This window comes from Mizuhopecten yessoensis, unplaced genomic scaffold, assembly GCF_002113885.1.
Source record: "Mizuhopecten yessoensis strain PY_sf001 unplaced genomic scaffold, ASM211388v2 scaffold11101, whole genome shotgun sequence".
Classification (NCBI taxonomy): Eukaryota; Metazoa; Mollusca; class Bivalvia; order Pectinida; family Pectinidae; genus Mizuhopecten; species Mizuhopecten yessoensis.
The window spans coordinates 884,791-903,930 of record NW_018408880.1 but is presented as its reverse complement, the minus strand read 5'-3'; the positions used below and the strand labels follow the sequence as shown (position 1 = coordinate 903,930).

The 19,140-nt window shown below is 36.7% G+C and overlaps 2 protein-coding genes across 2 annotated transcripts in view; both read left to right on the top strand.

The window, feature by feature from the left end:
* Positions 1-5,245, top strand: part of LOC110465819 (solute carrier family 13 member 2-like) — a 37,272-nt gene extending 32,027 nt beyond the window's left edge. Inside the window, exons 15-18 of the mRNA XM_021521922.1 lie at positions 218-320; positions 852-1,013; positions 3,582-3,719; positions 4,952-5,245. Of these exons, the coding sequence (XP_021377597.1) occupies positions 218-320; positions 852-1,013; positions 3,582-3,719; positions 4,952-5,164 (616 nt within the window). The 3' untranslated portion in view covers positions 5,165-5,245. The remainder of the gene's footprint in view (positions 1-217; positions 321-851; positions 1,014-3,581; positions 3,720-4,951) is intronic.
* Positions 5,246-11,930: 6,685 nt separating this feature from the next.
* Positions 11,931-18,909, top strand: LOC110465827 (DBH-like monooxygenase protein 1 homolog). The gene is made up of 11 exons (XM_021521934.1): positions 11,931-12,375; positions 12,892-13,038; positions 13,212-13,391; positions 13,706-13,789; positions 14,194-14,376; positions 15,150-15,252; positions 15,946-16,112; positions 16,239-16,421; positions 16,759-16,818; positions 17,551-17,787; positions 18,452-18,909. Exons 1-11 carry the CDS (start codon positions 11,983-11,985, stop codon positions 18,527-18,529), a joined length of 1,815 nt encoding a protein of 604 aa, XP_021377609.1. The 5' UTR covers positions 11,931-11,982; the 3' UTR covers positions 18,530-18,909.
* The last annotated feature ends 231 nt before the right edge of the window (positions 18,910-19,140 follow it).

The following is a 19,140-nucleotide window of genomic DNA, read 5'->3' as shown; positions in this document are numbered from 1 at the left end:
TCATCACAGGTCACAACCTCTAAGTCCAACTCGTTTGCTAGCTTGCACAGTCTAACTAAATCGTTTTTACGGTACAAACTGCATGCTATACCCCTCTCTTGCAAATAATGTTTCAAAAATGGCACCTGAAATCCTTCAAAATCCATCCCGGTAAAAATATTTGTATAGCAAGTTGAAAAAGTTGTGAATGTTGAGGAATGTCAGCGTAAACCGGAAGNAAATACACTCCTATCCTAACGTGGAGGATTGCCGAGAAGAAGGTCGCGTGGGGCGTTCTCATCCTGTTCGGGGGAGGGTTCGCTCTAGCCGATGCTTGCACAGTAGGTAAAACGATATACATGAAACGACGTTAAATATTACCTTTATTTTTTTTTCTTTGATCGACTACGCTAAAAATTCGGAATAAACTTGATATTATTTGAAACACTTTTTGGCGATGAATTTACGTGTTAATTCAATTGATGGAAAAAGTTTTCAACAAAACCGTTGTAAGTTTTACTACATTCTAGAGAGTAAACACAACTTTGGTTTAATTTACTACGCTGATGAAGTTAATACAAAATACTTACTAAAAATACTAAACATGTCGATTTAGCATTAGTTTGTCTGGGTTATATCGGCAGCTCCATTTTAATATTTCAAATCACGTGCAAAAAAACTACTAATACAATCATTACAGACATTTATATCAAGGTGTGTCACACGGTGATATGTGAGATTGACAAACTAGGACAATATGTCTGATCACTTGAATACATTATCAGCCCTATATTCTATTTGAATTGCTTTATGTTTTCGCTAATTTAAATTCAAAACAATATGATCACGTGGTCATTACCTATACTTAACAGACTTCCGGTCTGTCCCGATTGGTTGGATGTGAGCTGAGGTTGCTGAAGGGCCTGGACCCCTGGGTGATGAATCTGGTTTTATGTCTGATTGTGGCGGGCGTTACCGAGATCTACAGCAACACCACCACCTCCACTCTTCTCATGCCCATAATGTTTGAACTGGTACGTATGTTAATAACGGATAACTACTTTTATAAACTTAAAATGGCGTGTTCGTAACAGAATTTCGCTACTAATAGTCTGGCTTTTTCTGTTCTAAAAATTCTATTTTCAAATTTAAGGTTTAGTTACCAAGTTTTCATTTCAGTAAATTCTATTTAAAAGTCAAAAGGATTGAGTAATATGCTATAAGCTCATTCAATTGTTTACTCCGGTATTTGGTTCGTCTTGTTATATATGGTGTATAGGTTCACGTTAAGTAACGTATTGCGTGTCAATCTTTAATTTATATTCACCCACATCCGGGTCTTAGTGAGTCTTTTTAATACTCGTGTTTTCAACATGGAAGCTGTCTTGTTTTTCATAGTGACAATATAACACGTATGTGCTAAATATAACAACGAGTACCTTTGTTCATTCAACGTACAGTTTTATATGGAATATTTGAGTTCATGTTTCAAAATCTTATTGATAAGCTTTCTCCAATGTGAAGCCTCCAATTTCCCGAATAGTGAGAAAACAAAAGAGACATAATGAACAATTTCAAACCACAATTGTACGCTTTCCTTTATCTTGTCACATTTACAGTTCATGATTACGGCGTGGAATACATCCCTGAAGAAGTTATAAGCTTACATTTACATCTTGATCACTATCGGTCATCAAACTGGCCAAAGGAACCTTCTACTCCACATTTTAAACCCCCCCCCCCCTAAGTTTTACGATGATTCAATTACATAAATTAAGTAATGTTATACTTTAAGAACCTATTCCTTACAAGGGAATGTTTTTTTTGCATTTTTAAGTACCTTTTGTTACTTAACGTCACGCTACCACAATTTGTTTTTGTAATTGTTTTATTTTTTCAAATAAATCATCAGCATTAAAGCAATCAACACCATCCTACACTTCCAATATCATAATAAACATCATCTTCATCTCTTCTTCATCTTCATCATTAGCATCTATATATCTATCTGTTCATATTTATCATCATAAAACCATCGCCATCAGTCATCATCATACTCATCATCATCATCCTCATCATCATCATCATCATCATCATCATCATCATCATCATCATCATCAATGTCATATAACCTTCATCATTCACATCAATATCAATCAACATCTATGTATTTATCTATTCATATTTATCATTATAAAACCATCGCCATCAGTTATCTTCATCATCATCATCATCATCATCAATGTCATATAACCTTCACCATTCACATCAATATCATACACTGATCACATCATAATACTCATCAATCAACTCAACATTAATCATCATCATCATCATCATCATCATATCATCATCATCAACAAGTCTCCTCATCAACTTTTTCTATCATTATCATTCACGTCAATCAAGCAATGATTACATCATAAATTTCAACAATTGGTACGCTATCCAAATTGGTACACGGTCAGAAAATTGTTCGAATAATACTTTAAAATTAAATTAGTATATTTTCCCATGACAGTATAATAAAAGAGATAACTATCAGCATTTCAACCGAACCGGTTTGTGATGACTGCAAAGTAAACATATCAGAAAACCAGTAAAACGACGCACGTTGACGATGGTTTGGAGGATTTTGACGGGATTAATTATAAGCATATTTAAATGTTGATTTATGGTCCTTTTAACAGGATACTATAAAAGTTTATACATGCATATACAATTGTAGTTCAGTATGGCATTTATAAAAGCAACCTATTTTGTTGCAATGGGTACATCAACTAGTAGAAATATAAACAAATGTCATAGCCTGTGATATGGTGTACTTATTTGGGTACCAATCATGGCCGGAAAATGGACAAAACCTCACTTCGAATTAAGCGTTCTATTTTCAAAAACAAAAATTTTAGAATTAAATCTTTTTTCCGGAAAATTAACCACCATGGGGAGTCTTTGTCAAAAATCAAGGAGCAATCCAGATACAAGATATTAATATTTATATATCGCTAAAAACTGTCAAAAAATTGTACCAATTGTGGTAGCGTGACGACATAACACTTATACAGAAATTATTAAGAGATACAGAAAGTTATTTAATTTAAGCCTCTTTTAACGATGTTTCCGGCCATCTAGAATTGATGAGGTATCGCACAAATATAAACTTATTTTACAATTGATAAAGTATTGCCCATTATTTATCAATATCTTTTTTGGCCCGCATGGAAGTGCACAGAAGTTCTTAATATTGTAAAAAAACGAAATAATCTAAAAAAAAACAACACCTCTCATAGTGGGGCAGGATACCCAGTATCTTCGAACGCCCGATCTGGGAGTGGAACCAAGTGCGTCGTGGTAAAACCAGAGTTCGCTATCTACTTTGCCATCCGATCATCGTAACCGATATGGATAACATCGCCCATATACATTGTTTTAGATGTCGTAGGAGAAAAACGGGCCATCGCCATATGCTTTGTGATAAATCACAAACGTACAACATTACGCGTTGTTGACAACGAAACAATGCATATTTTTTAGCATACTTTATTTATGATTTCATAGTACATGTAATAAATCGTTCCATTTTTTATGTTTACTCATTCCAGTCTACAACTGTTGGAATACATCCCCTGTACTTCATGATATCGACCTGTATGGCATGTTCCTTTGCCTTCATGCTTCCAATAGCCGCGCCTCCAAACGCTATTGTGTTTTCAACAGGAGCCGTGACGATACCGGATATGGTAAGGGGGAATAACTACGTCAAGTCGAGTAAAATGTATTTATAAGTCGGTATATGGTTTAACATGATAACACAAGGCTGTTAAAGGCTTTTACAACCGTAAGATATGAAAACGTAAGTGCAATCCATTGAGTCTTTATCGTTTGAGATCATTTTTTTGTTTTTTTACACCGTGTTCGTTTATGAACGTTGATAACAACGTGAACAGGGTCTTCATATACTTAAAACAAAATCAAGATATGGATGTCTCGGAGTGAAAAGTGAAAGTACCGCTAAGGGGAAAAACAAAGAAGACAAATAGAAGAAGATGAAAAGGATATAAGAAAAACTCGCCTGAAGGATCCCCGTAACACTGCAAAAAAACGTAGCGTTTGAAACTTTTTTCCAGCCTGACTATTCCGTCTTTGTGTATTGCAGAGTTATCTTCTCTTGTGAGCAGGTATTGATTGTTACGTCATTGGTGTGTGTGAGAAAATTACGTCGTTTTCTCAACAATTGATGATGTTACTCTCACAAACGAATGACGTAACAATCAATACCTGTTCACAAGAGAAGATAAATCTGCAATACGCAAAGACGGAATAGCTTAGGTAAATCATTTCTGAAAAGGAAACAATACTTTGTGGGACTTGTAAGAGATACAATCAAGATGAAATAAACAAAATATAATCAACAAGATTGAAAAAAATCTGCGGGGCTAGACAAGGTTTCGAACAATGGACTTAGATTGTTATACTATTGTTCTAACCAAATGAGCTACCTGGTCAACAGAAGAGTCCTGGCCGGCTGTGCTAATGTTCTATATTGGAATAAAACACGGTGCAGTGGTGTACGGCACTATACATGAGCTGGGTGCTGTAAATATGTTCTACCTAGACGAGTGCCGCTCGGGGTTTTATCGATTTGGAGTATAATTCCCTGTCCATTATTTTGGTGGCTTTGCGGCCCATACATGAGAACACATTTTTGATGCTTAGAGTAATGGTAAAGTGTAGGTTTTGTAATGAAAAGGTCCCGAGTTCGATCCTGGTGTTTCGCTGTTTCAAATTGTGAACTATGATTCTCCAAAATGCAACGCAATAAGTGATTATAACGGAACACTCCTTTTGAAAAGGACATACAAAAATATTTTTAAGAAGGGACATAAAGGTAATATAAAAGATTAACTGAGTGATTCCATTTACGTTAAATACATATACATATTTATAATATGGAGATCATTGTTTATTTCAGGCCTTGACAGGTGTCGTTCCTAACATCGTAGCTATTGGGGTGTTGACCGTCGCCATCAACACGTGGGGCACGGCTATATTTAAACTGGACACTATCCCAGAGATATTTTTAAATTCAACCCAAGAATCAATGTGTCCTGGTACGGAAACAATCTTTGTTGTAAATACAACCGTGGCCTGGCTAAACTCGACTATACCTGGAACAACGCCATAGAAAAGGTGACTAGCGTCAGTCAATCGAAAGATATATATTGGAAATCTATTAATGTGACGTATCAACAGCACTCTACGACCGAAAGTTTCCCCAAGTCAAATATTTGCTCTTCACAAGTACAATCCATATTCGCCTACTATCATTTCGCCCAATACTTTTGATTGCTATGTATATATTAAGTTGTTTACTCTTATTCGCTCTAATGGTAAATTCGCCCACATTTACGGAGGGCGAAAACGCGAAATTAAACTGCTGCGAAAATTTCCTGATATACAATGACATTATTTGTCGAAAAGATTTATTATTACAGTCATTACGAAAACACCACGTCAGTTTTCAACCACATTTTTGTGTTTTCTAAAGAATGCATTAATCTTCACATTTTAGATAGATGTTAATCAAAAAATGCAAAAATGCGACAGGACTATACGGTGCTCTTAACGCCCACCATTACACTAAAGTCAGACAGGACCACACGGTGCTCTTAACGCCCACCATTACACTCATGTTAGACATGACCATATGGTGCTCTTAACGCCTACCATTACACTCATGTCAGACAGGACCACACGGTGCTCTTAACGCCTATCATTACACGCATGTCAGACAGGACCATACGGTACTCTTAACGCCCACCATTACACTCATGTCAGACATGACCATATGGTGCTCTTAACGCCTACCATTACACTCATGTCAGACAGGACCACACGGTGCTCTTAACGCCCACCATTACACTCAAGTCAGACAGGTCCACACGGTGCTCTTAACGCCCACCATTACACTCATGTTAGACATGACCATATGGTGATCTTAACGCCTACCATTACACTCATGTCAGACAGGACCACACTGTGCTCTTAACGCCCACCATTACACTCATGTTAGACATGACCATATGGTGCTCTTAACGCCTACCATTACACTCATGTCAGACAGGACCACACGGTGCTCTTAACGCACACCATTACACTCATGTCAGACAGGACCATACGGTGCTCTTAACCCCCACCATTACACTCATGTCAGACAGGTCCACACGGTGCTCTTAATGCCCACCATTACACTCATGTCAGACAGGAACACACGGTGCTCTTAACGCCCACCATTACCCTCATGTCAGACAGGACCATACGGTGCTCTTAACCCCCACCATTACACTCATGTCAGACAGGTCCACACGGTGCTCTTAACGCCTACCATTACACTCATGTCAGACAGGACCACACTGTGCTCTTAACGCCCACCATTACACTCATGTAAGACAGGACCATACGGTGCTCTTAACGCCCACCAGTACACTCATGTCAGGCAGGACCACACGGTGCTCTTAACGCCTACCATTACACTCATGTCAGACAGGACCACACGGTGCTCTTAATGCCCACCATTACACTCATGTCAGACAGGAACACACGGTGCTCTTAACGCCCACCATTACTCTCATGTCAGACAGGACCATACGGTGCTCTTAACGCCCACCAGTACACTCATGTCAGGCAGGACCACACGGTGCTCTTAACGCCTACCATAACACTCATGTCAGACAGGACCACACGGTGCTCTTAACGCCTACCATAACACTCATGTCAGACAGGACCACACGGTGCTCTTAACGCCTACCATTACACTCATGTCAGACAGGACCACACGGTGCTCTTAACGCCTACCATAACACTCATGTCAGACAGGACCACACGGTGCTCTTAACGCCTATCATTACACGCATGTCAGACAGGACCATACGGTGCTCTTAACGCCCACCATTACACTTATGTCAGACAGGTCCACACGGTGCTCTTAACGCCTACCATTACACTCATGTCAGACAGGACCACACTGTGCTCTTAACGCCCACCATTACACTCATGCTAGACATGACCATATGGTGATCTTAACGCCTACCATTACACTCATGTCAGACAGGACCACACAGTGCTCTTAACGCCTACCATAACACTCATGTCAGACAGGACCACACGGTGCTCTTAACGCCCATTATTACACTCATGTCAGACAGGACCACACGGTGCTCTTAACGCCCACCATTACACTCATGTCAGACAGGACCACACGGTGATCTCAACGTCTTTTCAACACATATAGGGACACACGGCAATTGTAAAGGGCCGTCAGTACAATTGTTTTTATGTAATGCCACATGGTACTTTTTTAACATCCAGTTTACACAATAATGTAGCACAGGACCGCATTGTACTAGGAACGGCTTATTACAACGGATAAAGTTTGGCTGGTATGGCCATAATGTCATACAGGAACACACGTCAATTCTGAGAGACCATCAGTACAATGATGTAATTCCAGGCCACACTGTATTTTAATAATAAAGTAAACACAATATTGGGACACAGAATCACCCGGTACGTTAAATAGCCTACCGGGGTCTTCCCGCACATGCACTACTTCCCGGAAAGAGCCAGGCTATCTACAACCGTTTCTTCACGCTTCTACAGGAGCACATGGCAAACTTCCAGATTCCATTCCGACCCACAACAGCCTTCGTCGATTTTGAGGTAGCAGCACACAACGCCATCCGCAGTGTCGTCCCTGGAATCAACATAAAAGGCTGTTTTTTCCATTACACTCAATGTATTTGACGAAAGGCCAAGTCAACCGGACTCCAGACACTGTACCGTGAGAACGATGACGTCAAACTACTTGTCCGCCGAGCTGCTGTTCTTCCACTCATCCCCTTAGACCGCATAGAAGATGCTGATGATGCTGACATACCACATTCCGTGCTGCTTTTCACAGCTACGTCACAGAGCAATGGGTAGAAGGAGACCGACCAACCTGGAACCACTTCTCAACAGAAGGACCTCGGACTACCAACAATCTAGAAGCTTGGCACGGAAAACTGAAGAAAAGAGTACTGCATGCCCACCCCATCAACTACACCAACATCCAGACGTTAAAGGACATACAGAACGTGAATGACATCAGCCGGATCCAGCGAGATCCAGGAGGCACTACTTAACCCCGAAAGAAGAGATACGCCAACATCGACAGACGCCTGGACACCCTGAAAGTCCGTTATCAGACTGGAACTATCGACCTGACGACCTACGCCGACTCAGCATCACAGCTTCTGAATCTGGGATAGAGTGTTTTGTGCTAGAGACTTAAGTGATATATATAGAGAATGTGATTTGTGCTAGAAACTTCAGCTTCATTTAGTGGTTTACTGTTTATATTCATGTTTAATAATTATCCTTTAGTGCTGTATTAAATGTGTATTACTGTTATATGTATGAATAGAAACTTAACTTTATTTTATTGCTGACATTAGTATCAATGTGGCTTGTATTAAGGAATTTTTATTTTTCATATAATGTAATGCTTTTTTTTCATATAGTGTAATGCTATTTGTTTTCATAAAATGTAAATATCAATATCTAATGATTATTTTCTATTACTTAGTGCTGTATCAAATGTGTATTACAGTTATTATATGTATGAATAAAAACTTTCTATCCATTTTATTATTGACTTTAGTATCATATCTACAAAATGAGTTGACATTCTTAGTTGAAACAGGCTATAACTAAACTTCAAAGGATTTCCTATATAAACACCAGAGTTGGTATTCGGGGAATGAGCCAGCCTACCAACGGCTCACTTATCAGTTATGCCAGATTTACACTATTCTAAAGTCGATTGTTTTTAGCTTACAAATGATTGCTTACAATCTACTTTTTTTAATTACATTTTTTTTTTTTAAATTTTTGCTATATTTTGCTAAGCTGGAACGGTGTGGTTTGAATCTTGTCATGTTTGCACAGTGACGACATTTTGTTGTTATTAAAGTGTCAAAAAGTAGTTCGAGGTCTTAATATTGTTATCTTTTATTAACTTGTACAAACTGTTTGTATATCCTCACTGCCGTTAACTTTGTTTACATCTTTCTTTCCTGCATTATCTTAAAAAAAGACGATGTCTTCTAATTATATTAATAATATTGTCATCACCTAGGATGAAATATTGCTATTATTGCATGGTCGCGAAAATGGAACAAAACTTGTTACGTAAATCTGTCGGTACACAAGGGCGATGTTTTGTGTTATTATATTGTTTAAAAAAGACCGGTGTCTTTGTTGCTATATTTTTGTAAATGAAGTTAAATTCTTGTCAAATTTTGCATGGTTAGGGCATGACGTGATTTTTGTTGTGTTGTCGTAAACAATTACGAGGTCTTATAAGTGTTATATAGTCGTCAATAGGGTACAATTTTTGAATACTATTGTATTGTCGCACAGAGACAAAGTTTTATTATTGTCGTGTTAAATCTAAATAGGCCTTGGCATTGTTAACTTAATATTGTCTTAAATATCATCGTTTTCTGGTTTAAGTAATTGCGTCCTGTTAAACTCCCACCGTTATTCTACAGCCGTTATAGGGGAGACATGATAGAAGTGTTCAAAATATTGAGGGGAGTCTATGATACAACAGCATCACAGGGACCTTTGTCAATAAAACAAGATAAAAGAACTGGAGGACTTTCACTCAGCCTTGATAAATCAAGGAGCACACTGAACGTTAGGTACTACTCATTTACTTAACGAATTGTTAGCAACTGGATTTAACTAACTGAGAATGTGTTTTAAGCACCAAATCTAATATAACGTTTGAAAAACCGCATTGGTAAATTTTAGGAAAGTGATGAAAAAAAGAGGTTCATGACAGCATTGGAGTTTCGTCACATCAAGGACACCATATCATAATTAAATAAATTTGGACTATGATCTGAATATTGAGGCAGATATACCTGCCTTCAGAATAAACTAAGTTAAACTAAGTTAAATAGCAATGATTTCTTGTATTCAAAATGTTTCGTTATTGAACTCTTGGAACAGGTGGAGTTTACACTCGCGTAAACAAGTGCAAATGTACTGACACAACTGTTTGTTTGAGGATCGGTTGTTACATGTAGGCTAGTATCGTTTGCTGAGTCACACTTATCGTGTGATATGTATTTTGTTTTATCTTGAGAGTGTTTGCATTTAGTCGTCGTCATATGATGACCGGTCGGTGTGACCTACTATGAGCTGATCAACAAGCCCCCCGGCGTTGACATTATACCGAGGGAAAGTATGGACTGGACACTATACTGCCACAGTCCTTGATTCGATTGGCCTTTCAACAATATTGTACAATTTACCAACATTTTTTTCCGATCAGATATTGACCTCTCGCAGTGAATTCTGGAAATCATGTTTTTCTGAACGTCACTGAGCTCTTGAGAAAATTGACAGTTGTTGGGGGGAAAACTTCGGCAGCGGACTCTGAAGGAATCATAACTTCATTAAAACAACTTTTAAATAAAAAACACAACTGACAAAAACTGAGGAATTTTATATCTACGGTAACAAAATTGTTTAAAAGGTTCATATTATTTATTTTCAATTTCATAAGCTGCATCACAACAACTTAATTTTTATACAGACGCTCTGATTTTTTTTTTCGAAGCTGTTTCTGTCCTCCTCCTTCTACACTTCCTCCCTGTATCCTTTCCTCCTCAGTTGTTCGTGCATCCTTGCTCTTTCCTGGTCCTGACTTGAACTCATTATCTCTCTGCAGACAGTTTCTTTCCCATTCTCTCTGGGTCGCATTATTGATATCTCGGAATGTTGTGTTGACCTTACCCATTCTCCGATTGTTGTCATGACAACTTAACTGCCCGGAACACAAAGACGATCCTCTCTTTACCAATTAAATTGCTATCTCGGAATGATGTGTTAACCTTACCTATTCTCCGATTGTTGTCATGACAACGTAACTGCCCGAAATATGTAGACGATCCTCTCTTTACCAATTATATTGATATCTCGGAATATTGTGTTAACCTTACCCATTCTCTGATTGTTGTCATGACAACATAACTGCCCGAAATATATGGACGATCCTCTCTTTACCAATTATATTGATATCTCGGAATGTTGTGTTAACCTTACCCATTCTCCGATTGTTGTCATGAAAACTTAACTGCCCGGAACATAAAGACGATCCTCTCTTTACCAATTAAATTGATACGCGGAATGTTGTGTTGACCTTACCCATTCTCCAATTGTTGTCATGACAACGTAACTGCCCGAAATATGTAGACGATCCTCTCTTTACCAATTATATTGATATCTCGGAATGTTGTGTTGACCTTACCCATTCTCCGATTGTTGTCATGACAACTTACCTGCCCAGAATATAATGACGATCCTCTCTTTACCAGTTCTCAACATCATATTTATTATAAGGGTTACATGGTCTCAAATGCTATCAGCAATAATTTAAGATTTACATATTTACATTAAAACACAACTTTACTTTAGAAACTTTATAAAATGTAGAAACCTTTATTTTAGTAATTTAGAAAGGAAGTGTTACGTTGATGCCTGTGGCAGTCCATATTTTCCTTATTCACGAAACAATACGATTTACAGATGAGTTAAAAGCTTGATTCTAGCAAACTCCAATATTAATAATATATGATATATTGACACAACTTTAACTTCTAAAGAAAAAGTACGATGGAGTGGTAGTGTTCTTTAAGACACGGGGGTATATCATTGTACGATATATAACGCTGTCAGATGTTTACAAAAACTCCCAAGTTAAGCTAACAAAGAGTTTAGTCTGCATCATATTTGTGTTGTCAGTTTGTTATCAGTAGTGAATGAAAATAAACATGGTTCAACATCATGGGACATACATTTCGAAATCGTTTTTTCCACGAGCATTATAAATAAAGACTCAGCATAAAAGGAAAGCCATAGTAATTTTTGTACAAGCAAACTGGGTTCACCATGAATGTCATAATTGTATGTCTTTGTCTGTGTTTTTACTTTACAACAGCAAAAGTTGTAGGCCCATCTATTGTAACAACAGAAACAACTGTGGCAGCTAGCAATGCTGCTGATGTTGTCAAGGCTACCACCACTAATGCCACTAGCAGTGTGCAATCAACCATAGCGGCCACACCCCAGAAACCGACACCAAGCCGCTCATTTGCGCACGAGGCGCGCCTGGACGAGGATGGAGCATATTGGCTGTTCTGGGACTCAAATGAGACTCATGTCACATTTGAGACCCATGTCAAAACTCGGGGATACGTCGGGTTTGGACTTTCCGGGAATGGACAGATGTTTCCAGGTGATGTAATTGTCGGCTGGGTCAAGGACGGAGTCACACACTTCAAGGTAACCAGTAGTCGTTATTTATCATATTCCTCTACGCAGGGTAGCCGGTATCGTTAAACTGATATATTAAGCTGTAATTTCGCCCTCCATTGGCAGAACCCGTTTTCGCTGCAATTTTATCTCAATATTCCTTTGCTGCTGTTTATTTCCTGCATATGTCTGCCTCGAAATACAGTCGACTCTACAGCAAGACTATCCCTGTTTTATCAATCATCTGTCTTAAGAGAATAGGATCTTCTTATTTTCATAAGTTGGATTAATTGACCGCTTTTGAATCTTTTCTCAGCTCGTCTCTAAGACAGGTTGAACTGCATAAACAAACTCCCTTATAACGCAAAACATTCGTTGAAAACTCGTGTCAGTTTAACGAGATTTTAATAAGGTTGTAACAGCTATAAATATGAAGGCTATAACTTATTACTTGATTGTCCATAATTCATGTTTATCTTAACCTTAAAAAAAAACTTTGGCAAAAGTCACAATGCAGCATATATAGAATGCTTGCTTTATTTGAAGGACTGTCACACAGTTGCTCACGTGATGCCGAAGGAGGACGACTCACAAGACTGGGTTTTATTGCACGGAGAAGAAAATGATTTTGGAACCATACTCAGATTCACACGAAAGCTTGACACCTGTGATGACGACGATTTCAAAATAACCGTAAGTTAATTATATATAAGCATACTGTTTTATATACAAGTTTAACTGTTAAGTTCATCTGATACATTGTATACATTGGTTTGTGCTCTTGAGTTTGAATTAAACATTACAGTTTACTAAGATACTCTAATGTAACTATTAAATATTTATTTTTGCTGTTTCATAAAATGCAGGACGATACCATCAGAGTCATATTTTCGTACCACCCGGATGATCCAGTACACATTACGTCACTTCCGTGGCACGGGGTTGCTCGGAGGGGATCACGGGCTCTGTTGCTACTTTCTGCCACGTCTGCTTCTGCAGTTACAATGCCGGCGGATCTCCAGTCTTTCGGTTTTGTGAAAACCAACGTAAGTATTTCAGTTAGGAACACTAATATTACGAATAGAATCGTTTTCAGTTACTACATTGTTACACTATTCAAAATTAAATTTCGAACCATTGAAGTTCTGAGATTCACCAAATTATGTACACATTTTTGAACACATGGTATTTCTTAAATATTGTTGATTTTGTTTATGTCTTTTCTATAATGTCAAGCTAATGATTTTTATTTGAGCACTTTGAAAAGTGAGTATTTTCAATAAATGTGAACTGAACATATTGAGGTGTACTGTATTACTAGAACGATTGGCTTGATACATTAATGAACTTTTATTTTCAGTACCACGTGCCTTCTGCTGGAACAACATACCATTGCTCCACCTTTCGACTCCCAAACCTCAACCAGAAACATCACATGATAAAGGTAGACAATCCATGTTGTACCAGACATAATTTTAATCACATATTCTTTCACCGAATCACCCTCAAAAACAATGAAAGTAATCGGTTCAGTACGTATATTACCTGTTAACATTGGTTATTGCTTGTGATACCATAGAAAATCATGCCCAATAGAGTATCAATATATTTCAGTAGATAATGCACGGAGCGAGAAAGACGTCACAACAGCCTTGGCGTTTTGTTATAGTGACGTCACAATACAGCATCATATTATCTGCCCTAATTATTAATATGAGAAGCATTTTCTATTTACGTCCATGTGTTAAGAAAGCATTGTAAATATATAATTACGTATTTATTGATTAGCAACAGGTATATTTCACTTATGGATTGAAAAGATTTCATCTTCTTCATAATCTATTTCAGTATGAGCCGTACGTGCAGAAAGGCAACGAGAAGCACGTGCATCACATTGTATTGTATTTCTACGATAGAGAGATAGACAGACAATACGACAATCTTAACTTCGACTGTACCAAAGGAAAAAGTACACCGGAAGCATTAAGGGGCATGCGTAGTATTTTCCTCGTTTGGGCCGTCGGAGGTGGTGTAAGTGTAAAAGCTACGCTTATTTTGTTCTCTTATATAATTAGCCGTTATTTATTTATTTATTTATTTATTTTTGAATTAGTCAAAACAAACGTTACGGTGCATTGATGAATGTAAATAGTATATAGTATATTGTATATCAGGAAATGTTAGCCGCTGTTAACCTTCGCCTACGAAATGAGGACGAAATAAATCATAACAGCGAACATTAGTAAAAAGCATAATAAACATAGCAATAAAACATGGACGGCGAAATTGACACAAGACAATCATTGACTTAAAGGGGCGTGGGTGCAAAAAATTCACCGTATATATTAATGGAATCCATACGCATTTCATCTACGATAAAATTTCATAAAAGAGTATAGTTTATCATTTTTAGTATGTCTTAAGGATACCCACACCACTGACAAAATCTGTAACTGACATATTTGATGAATTATTTCTCAAAAGGAAACGATACTTTGCGGGACTTTTATGAAAAAATAATGGAGATGAAATAAATAAAATATAATCATTAACTATCGCTCTCACAGGCCGATCTACCTGATCAACAGAATTGTCCTAGCCCAACTGTGCTACAGCTATATCAAAAACGAACCAAGGGAAGGTAACTGTATATACAAATAAACTAGATTTCAGTGGGACGGGGATCCTTAAGTAATGGTACATTGTAATTTTAGGATTAATCTTTATAAAAGTATCTATTTCCTTAAAGAAACAAGTATACACAAAATTTGTTTACGCGAACCGTATTGATTATATCCCAATAGACCTACTATCTGCCGGAGCATGTGGGCATTCCCCTCGGTACCAGTGATGATCCTAAGTTCTTTGTAATGGAGACACACTATGACAACCCAACACGTAAAACAGGTTTGTGATTACAATACATTAACATGAAACTGGTAGAATGGCATAACAGCTTTTAAAAAGGGCATATCAGTCATTGAACCTGATGTATTAAATCAATCACCCTGAAGACCCACTTGAGCTCTTCCAATTCAAAGGTTGGACAAGTTCATTATACAATTTCAGGGGTGAATGAGTTAAAGCAGTTTGGAAACGTTAAATCGTCATGTTACATATTTTCACACATGTAGTCTCGAGTTGACTTTAGGTATGATGCAAGCATTATAGTATTATGATGTAAAAGATATATGCAATATATATAGTAGTGTTTAAAAACTTATATTAAGTACTGTTTACAGCGCAGAGTGTTTAATCTTCTACTCTATAAAAGATTTATACACAATAGAAATAGCAGTTCTTATATTACTGTAAAGAGTGCATATTTGTGCTTTCCGTGCGAGGCATCTGTTACATGCAATATTCCTCAAAAATGTAGGCGGTAATATATTACACTTCAACAAGTGTGTATGACATATTGTTCATTGCTAACTGAAATATCCTTCAATATGTTCTTTGCAGTTCATTTTCGAGAGTTTGTATGAGAAGTTATGTACTGTTTACTTTTTTCGCGCTATACTCTTTTCTCATTGTTTTTTCTTTAAAAAAGGCATTCTAGCAAAGTGTAGAGCGATACTAAACCTATGATGTGTATTGCAGATATCGTTGACAGTTCAGGCATCATCATTTCCTACACGACACAGATACGTCAACATGACGCTGGCATGATTTACGCTGGTTCGAGGGTTAGTCCCAGACAAATCGTCCCACCCTATGAGAAAGCGTTTGTAACGCGCAGCTACTGTCCAGAAGAATGCCTCGATCAGGTAATAATAAGATAAACGTTTCGTTTACTGCATTTCCCTTTTCGCAATCCTCTTCAAGTTCTGATCAAGGAAATATTTGTTTACATTATATGATATATATTGCTTCAATGTTGCTTTGTTCTGTAGACACTACCAGATGAAGGCGTCAAAGTTTTTGCCGTATTCCAACATGCGCACTTGCTGGGAACTGCCATTAAGACACGTCACTTCCGGAATGGAACAGAGCTTGAACCGTTCGCAAATGATAAACACTACGACTTTGATTTCCAAGATATCAGAGCAAAAAAACATGAAATCAGCATTCAAAAGGTAAAGTGTCAATATCAAAAGAGTTACAAATAACACCGATATCATGTATGAAACAAGATGGATGTAAGACTCTAGCTTCCCTTGCAATATGATGGTTTATTAAAACCTTTTTTTTTAAAGAGACAAAAATGGGACGTTTTGTTATTTTTGTAACGTTAAAAATAATTAAAAAATTAAAAATTAAAAAGAAGACAAAGAGTGCTCTTCCAGTAGATTAATTAATAGTACAGCATAATATAAACTTACAATATAACTTTAGGCTTAATTCAACGTTCGATTGAGTGCTGTAGCCGACTTTTTAACTGCTTCTCTAATATATAACACATTGTTTTTACAGGGTGATAGCGTTTCTGTTGAATGTACCTACGACTCGCGGTATAAAACAAAACCTACTTTTGTAAGTTTCACAAACAGCACACCTCTCACTTTTGATCGATCATGCTTCGATTTGTTCTATTTGTCTAATCACACATAGGTAGATATTAGTCAGGTGGCATAGGACTAGTAGTTAGCGCCTGATAAGGCAGCTCCTGCGACTTCCTCAAAGTTGTAATGATTAATTTATATGCTAATTGTATAAATTGTATGTCTATGTACTGTAAAGCGCGTTAGAGTGGCCTATGATAGCTAGATAGGACGCTTTATCAAATTCTGTTTATTATTTATTTATTCATTGTAACCAAATCAGAATGATTAATGAACAAAAACTAGTGTCATTATGTGATTATGATTCTTCATCTAAAATGAATGTTCTTTTCTGTTCACATTCGTGTATCCGTTATAGAAATACGTCATACTACACATATTAGTTTCGAAATATTGCAATCAATATTATTCAATTTTTCAAATTACATTGTATTCCACTGTTAGAATCTTATCATTTTTATTCAATTTCTTATAACATCACCTTCTTAGAAATGTATTGATTTTATTCCATTTTTCGAAATATTACACTCTTAGATTTGTTTTAATTTTATTCAATAACTGATATTCATAAAAAACACATTTTAAATATCATTAACAATGTCTTAATTGAGAAGTACACTGAAGGGCAACAACTCTAAAATGTTAGTATTATAATATGTAATTAAGAATGTTTTCGACAGATATGTTTCTCTCTGTCTTAAAGGGTGGCATTTCGACACAAGAGGAGATGTGTGTCAGCATGCTATTATTTTATCCACGAACCAAGTTGAACGGCTGTGTTAGTTCGCCTAAATTTGAAGCTATCAATACGAACAATTCCTACCTGGCAGTTGAGACAATGAAGCAATGGGATTGGTCCCTACCCTCTGTGCGACGTCATTTTAAATCCATTCTTGCAGAAACCGACTATGATATGATCTGTACTAGGATTCATATGAATGTAAGTATTTCTGTACACAAAATTAATGTCAAATTAACCAGTACTCTTCTGATTTATACATTCATATTATCAAGGTGTTTTGTGCATTCCCCTTCTGTTTCAACAGTAGTTTAGACCAATTCGAATGTTCATCTTTTTTGGACCTAGCATCAACGAGAAATCCTAGAAGGAGGAAACATCTGTATGATGTAGTGTAATTCGTGTTTGGCATTCTGTACCAATTACCTAATTATCTTTGTGTAATCAAATGTGTGTCTTACTTCCTTCTTTCAATCTACGAAACCACATCGAGCAAGGCAGTAGAAGAAAATGAAATGAAAGGATTGAACACGAAACATTTTATGCATATATTATATATCATTTGATGAGAATATTGAGTAATCCAATGCAAATAGTTGCTCTGTGAATAACGGAGAGCATAAAATATCGCCTGTTAACGTATAGATATATAGATCGCATTCATTTGTACGAGTTCTAGGGTTAAATTTGTTATGAATGAAAAACAGTTGCCTGACTATAGTTTTCATTTAATGGATTTCATATTTTAATGATTGTTTAATTGGCAGTTTATTCTTATTCAATTTTGTTACGATTAGACACAAAGCAATTGAAACTTAATATATATATATATATCTTTCTTACTGATCTTCACAATTTTTTGCAGCATCTACACTACACTAAGAAAAGGATAGTACCAACAACCACATACCGGGAACCGAGGGGAAACTGTCCTACCCAGTAATGGTGACCAACCCAATGTATTTTTCAAGCTACTCCTCAATAAACAGCAAACCATCGGCAATTTATCACTTTTTGTAAGCATACTGACTGTTCGCACTTGCGAGTTTCTACTGTATATGTATGGATGTGAGAAAAATTGATTATACGAAATAATCTTATATCAGTGTCTTTAAATGATTGATACGATTATTATATTGCACAGTTATGTGCATGTGTGGTACTATAGACAATTATAATAATGCCTGAAATATGTTCATGTTTATGTTATAATTGTCATAATAAGCTCTTTATTTTTTATCAATGTCTCACTCTATGATTAAAATTATTTTTGTTGTCTGATTTTTTGTAACTTTGTTAATAAATGACTGTTTTGCAATTCTATATTGTTGACATATTTGTACACAATTTGTATATTAGCATACCCAGGTTTCAATTTTACTCTATATTAAAACAAATTACCGAACCCTTTTCGAAGTTTTCGAGATCCGAATAATTTTCCTAACTTATGTTATGGTAAGCGTTTGGCCAACACATACATTTATACAACGAAAAATAAATGCGTAAAAGGGGAGGTAATTCACATTGTAAAATGATTACAGTGACCTGATTCAC

Coding starts and splice junctions, on each gene's coding strand:
- LOC110465827 (XM_021521934.1), top strand. CDS start 11,983: ATGAATGTCATAATTGTATGTCTTTGTCTGTGTTTTTACTTTACAACA. Junction 13,392..13,705: donor TCGGTTTTGTGAAAACCAAC/GTAAGTATTTCA, acceptor TTTTATTTTCAG/TACCACGTGCCTTCTGCTGG. Junction 17,788..18,451: donor GTACTAGGATTCATATGAAT/GTAAGTATTTCT, acceptor AATTTTTTGCAG/CATCTACACTACACTAAGAA.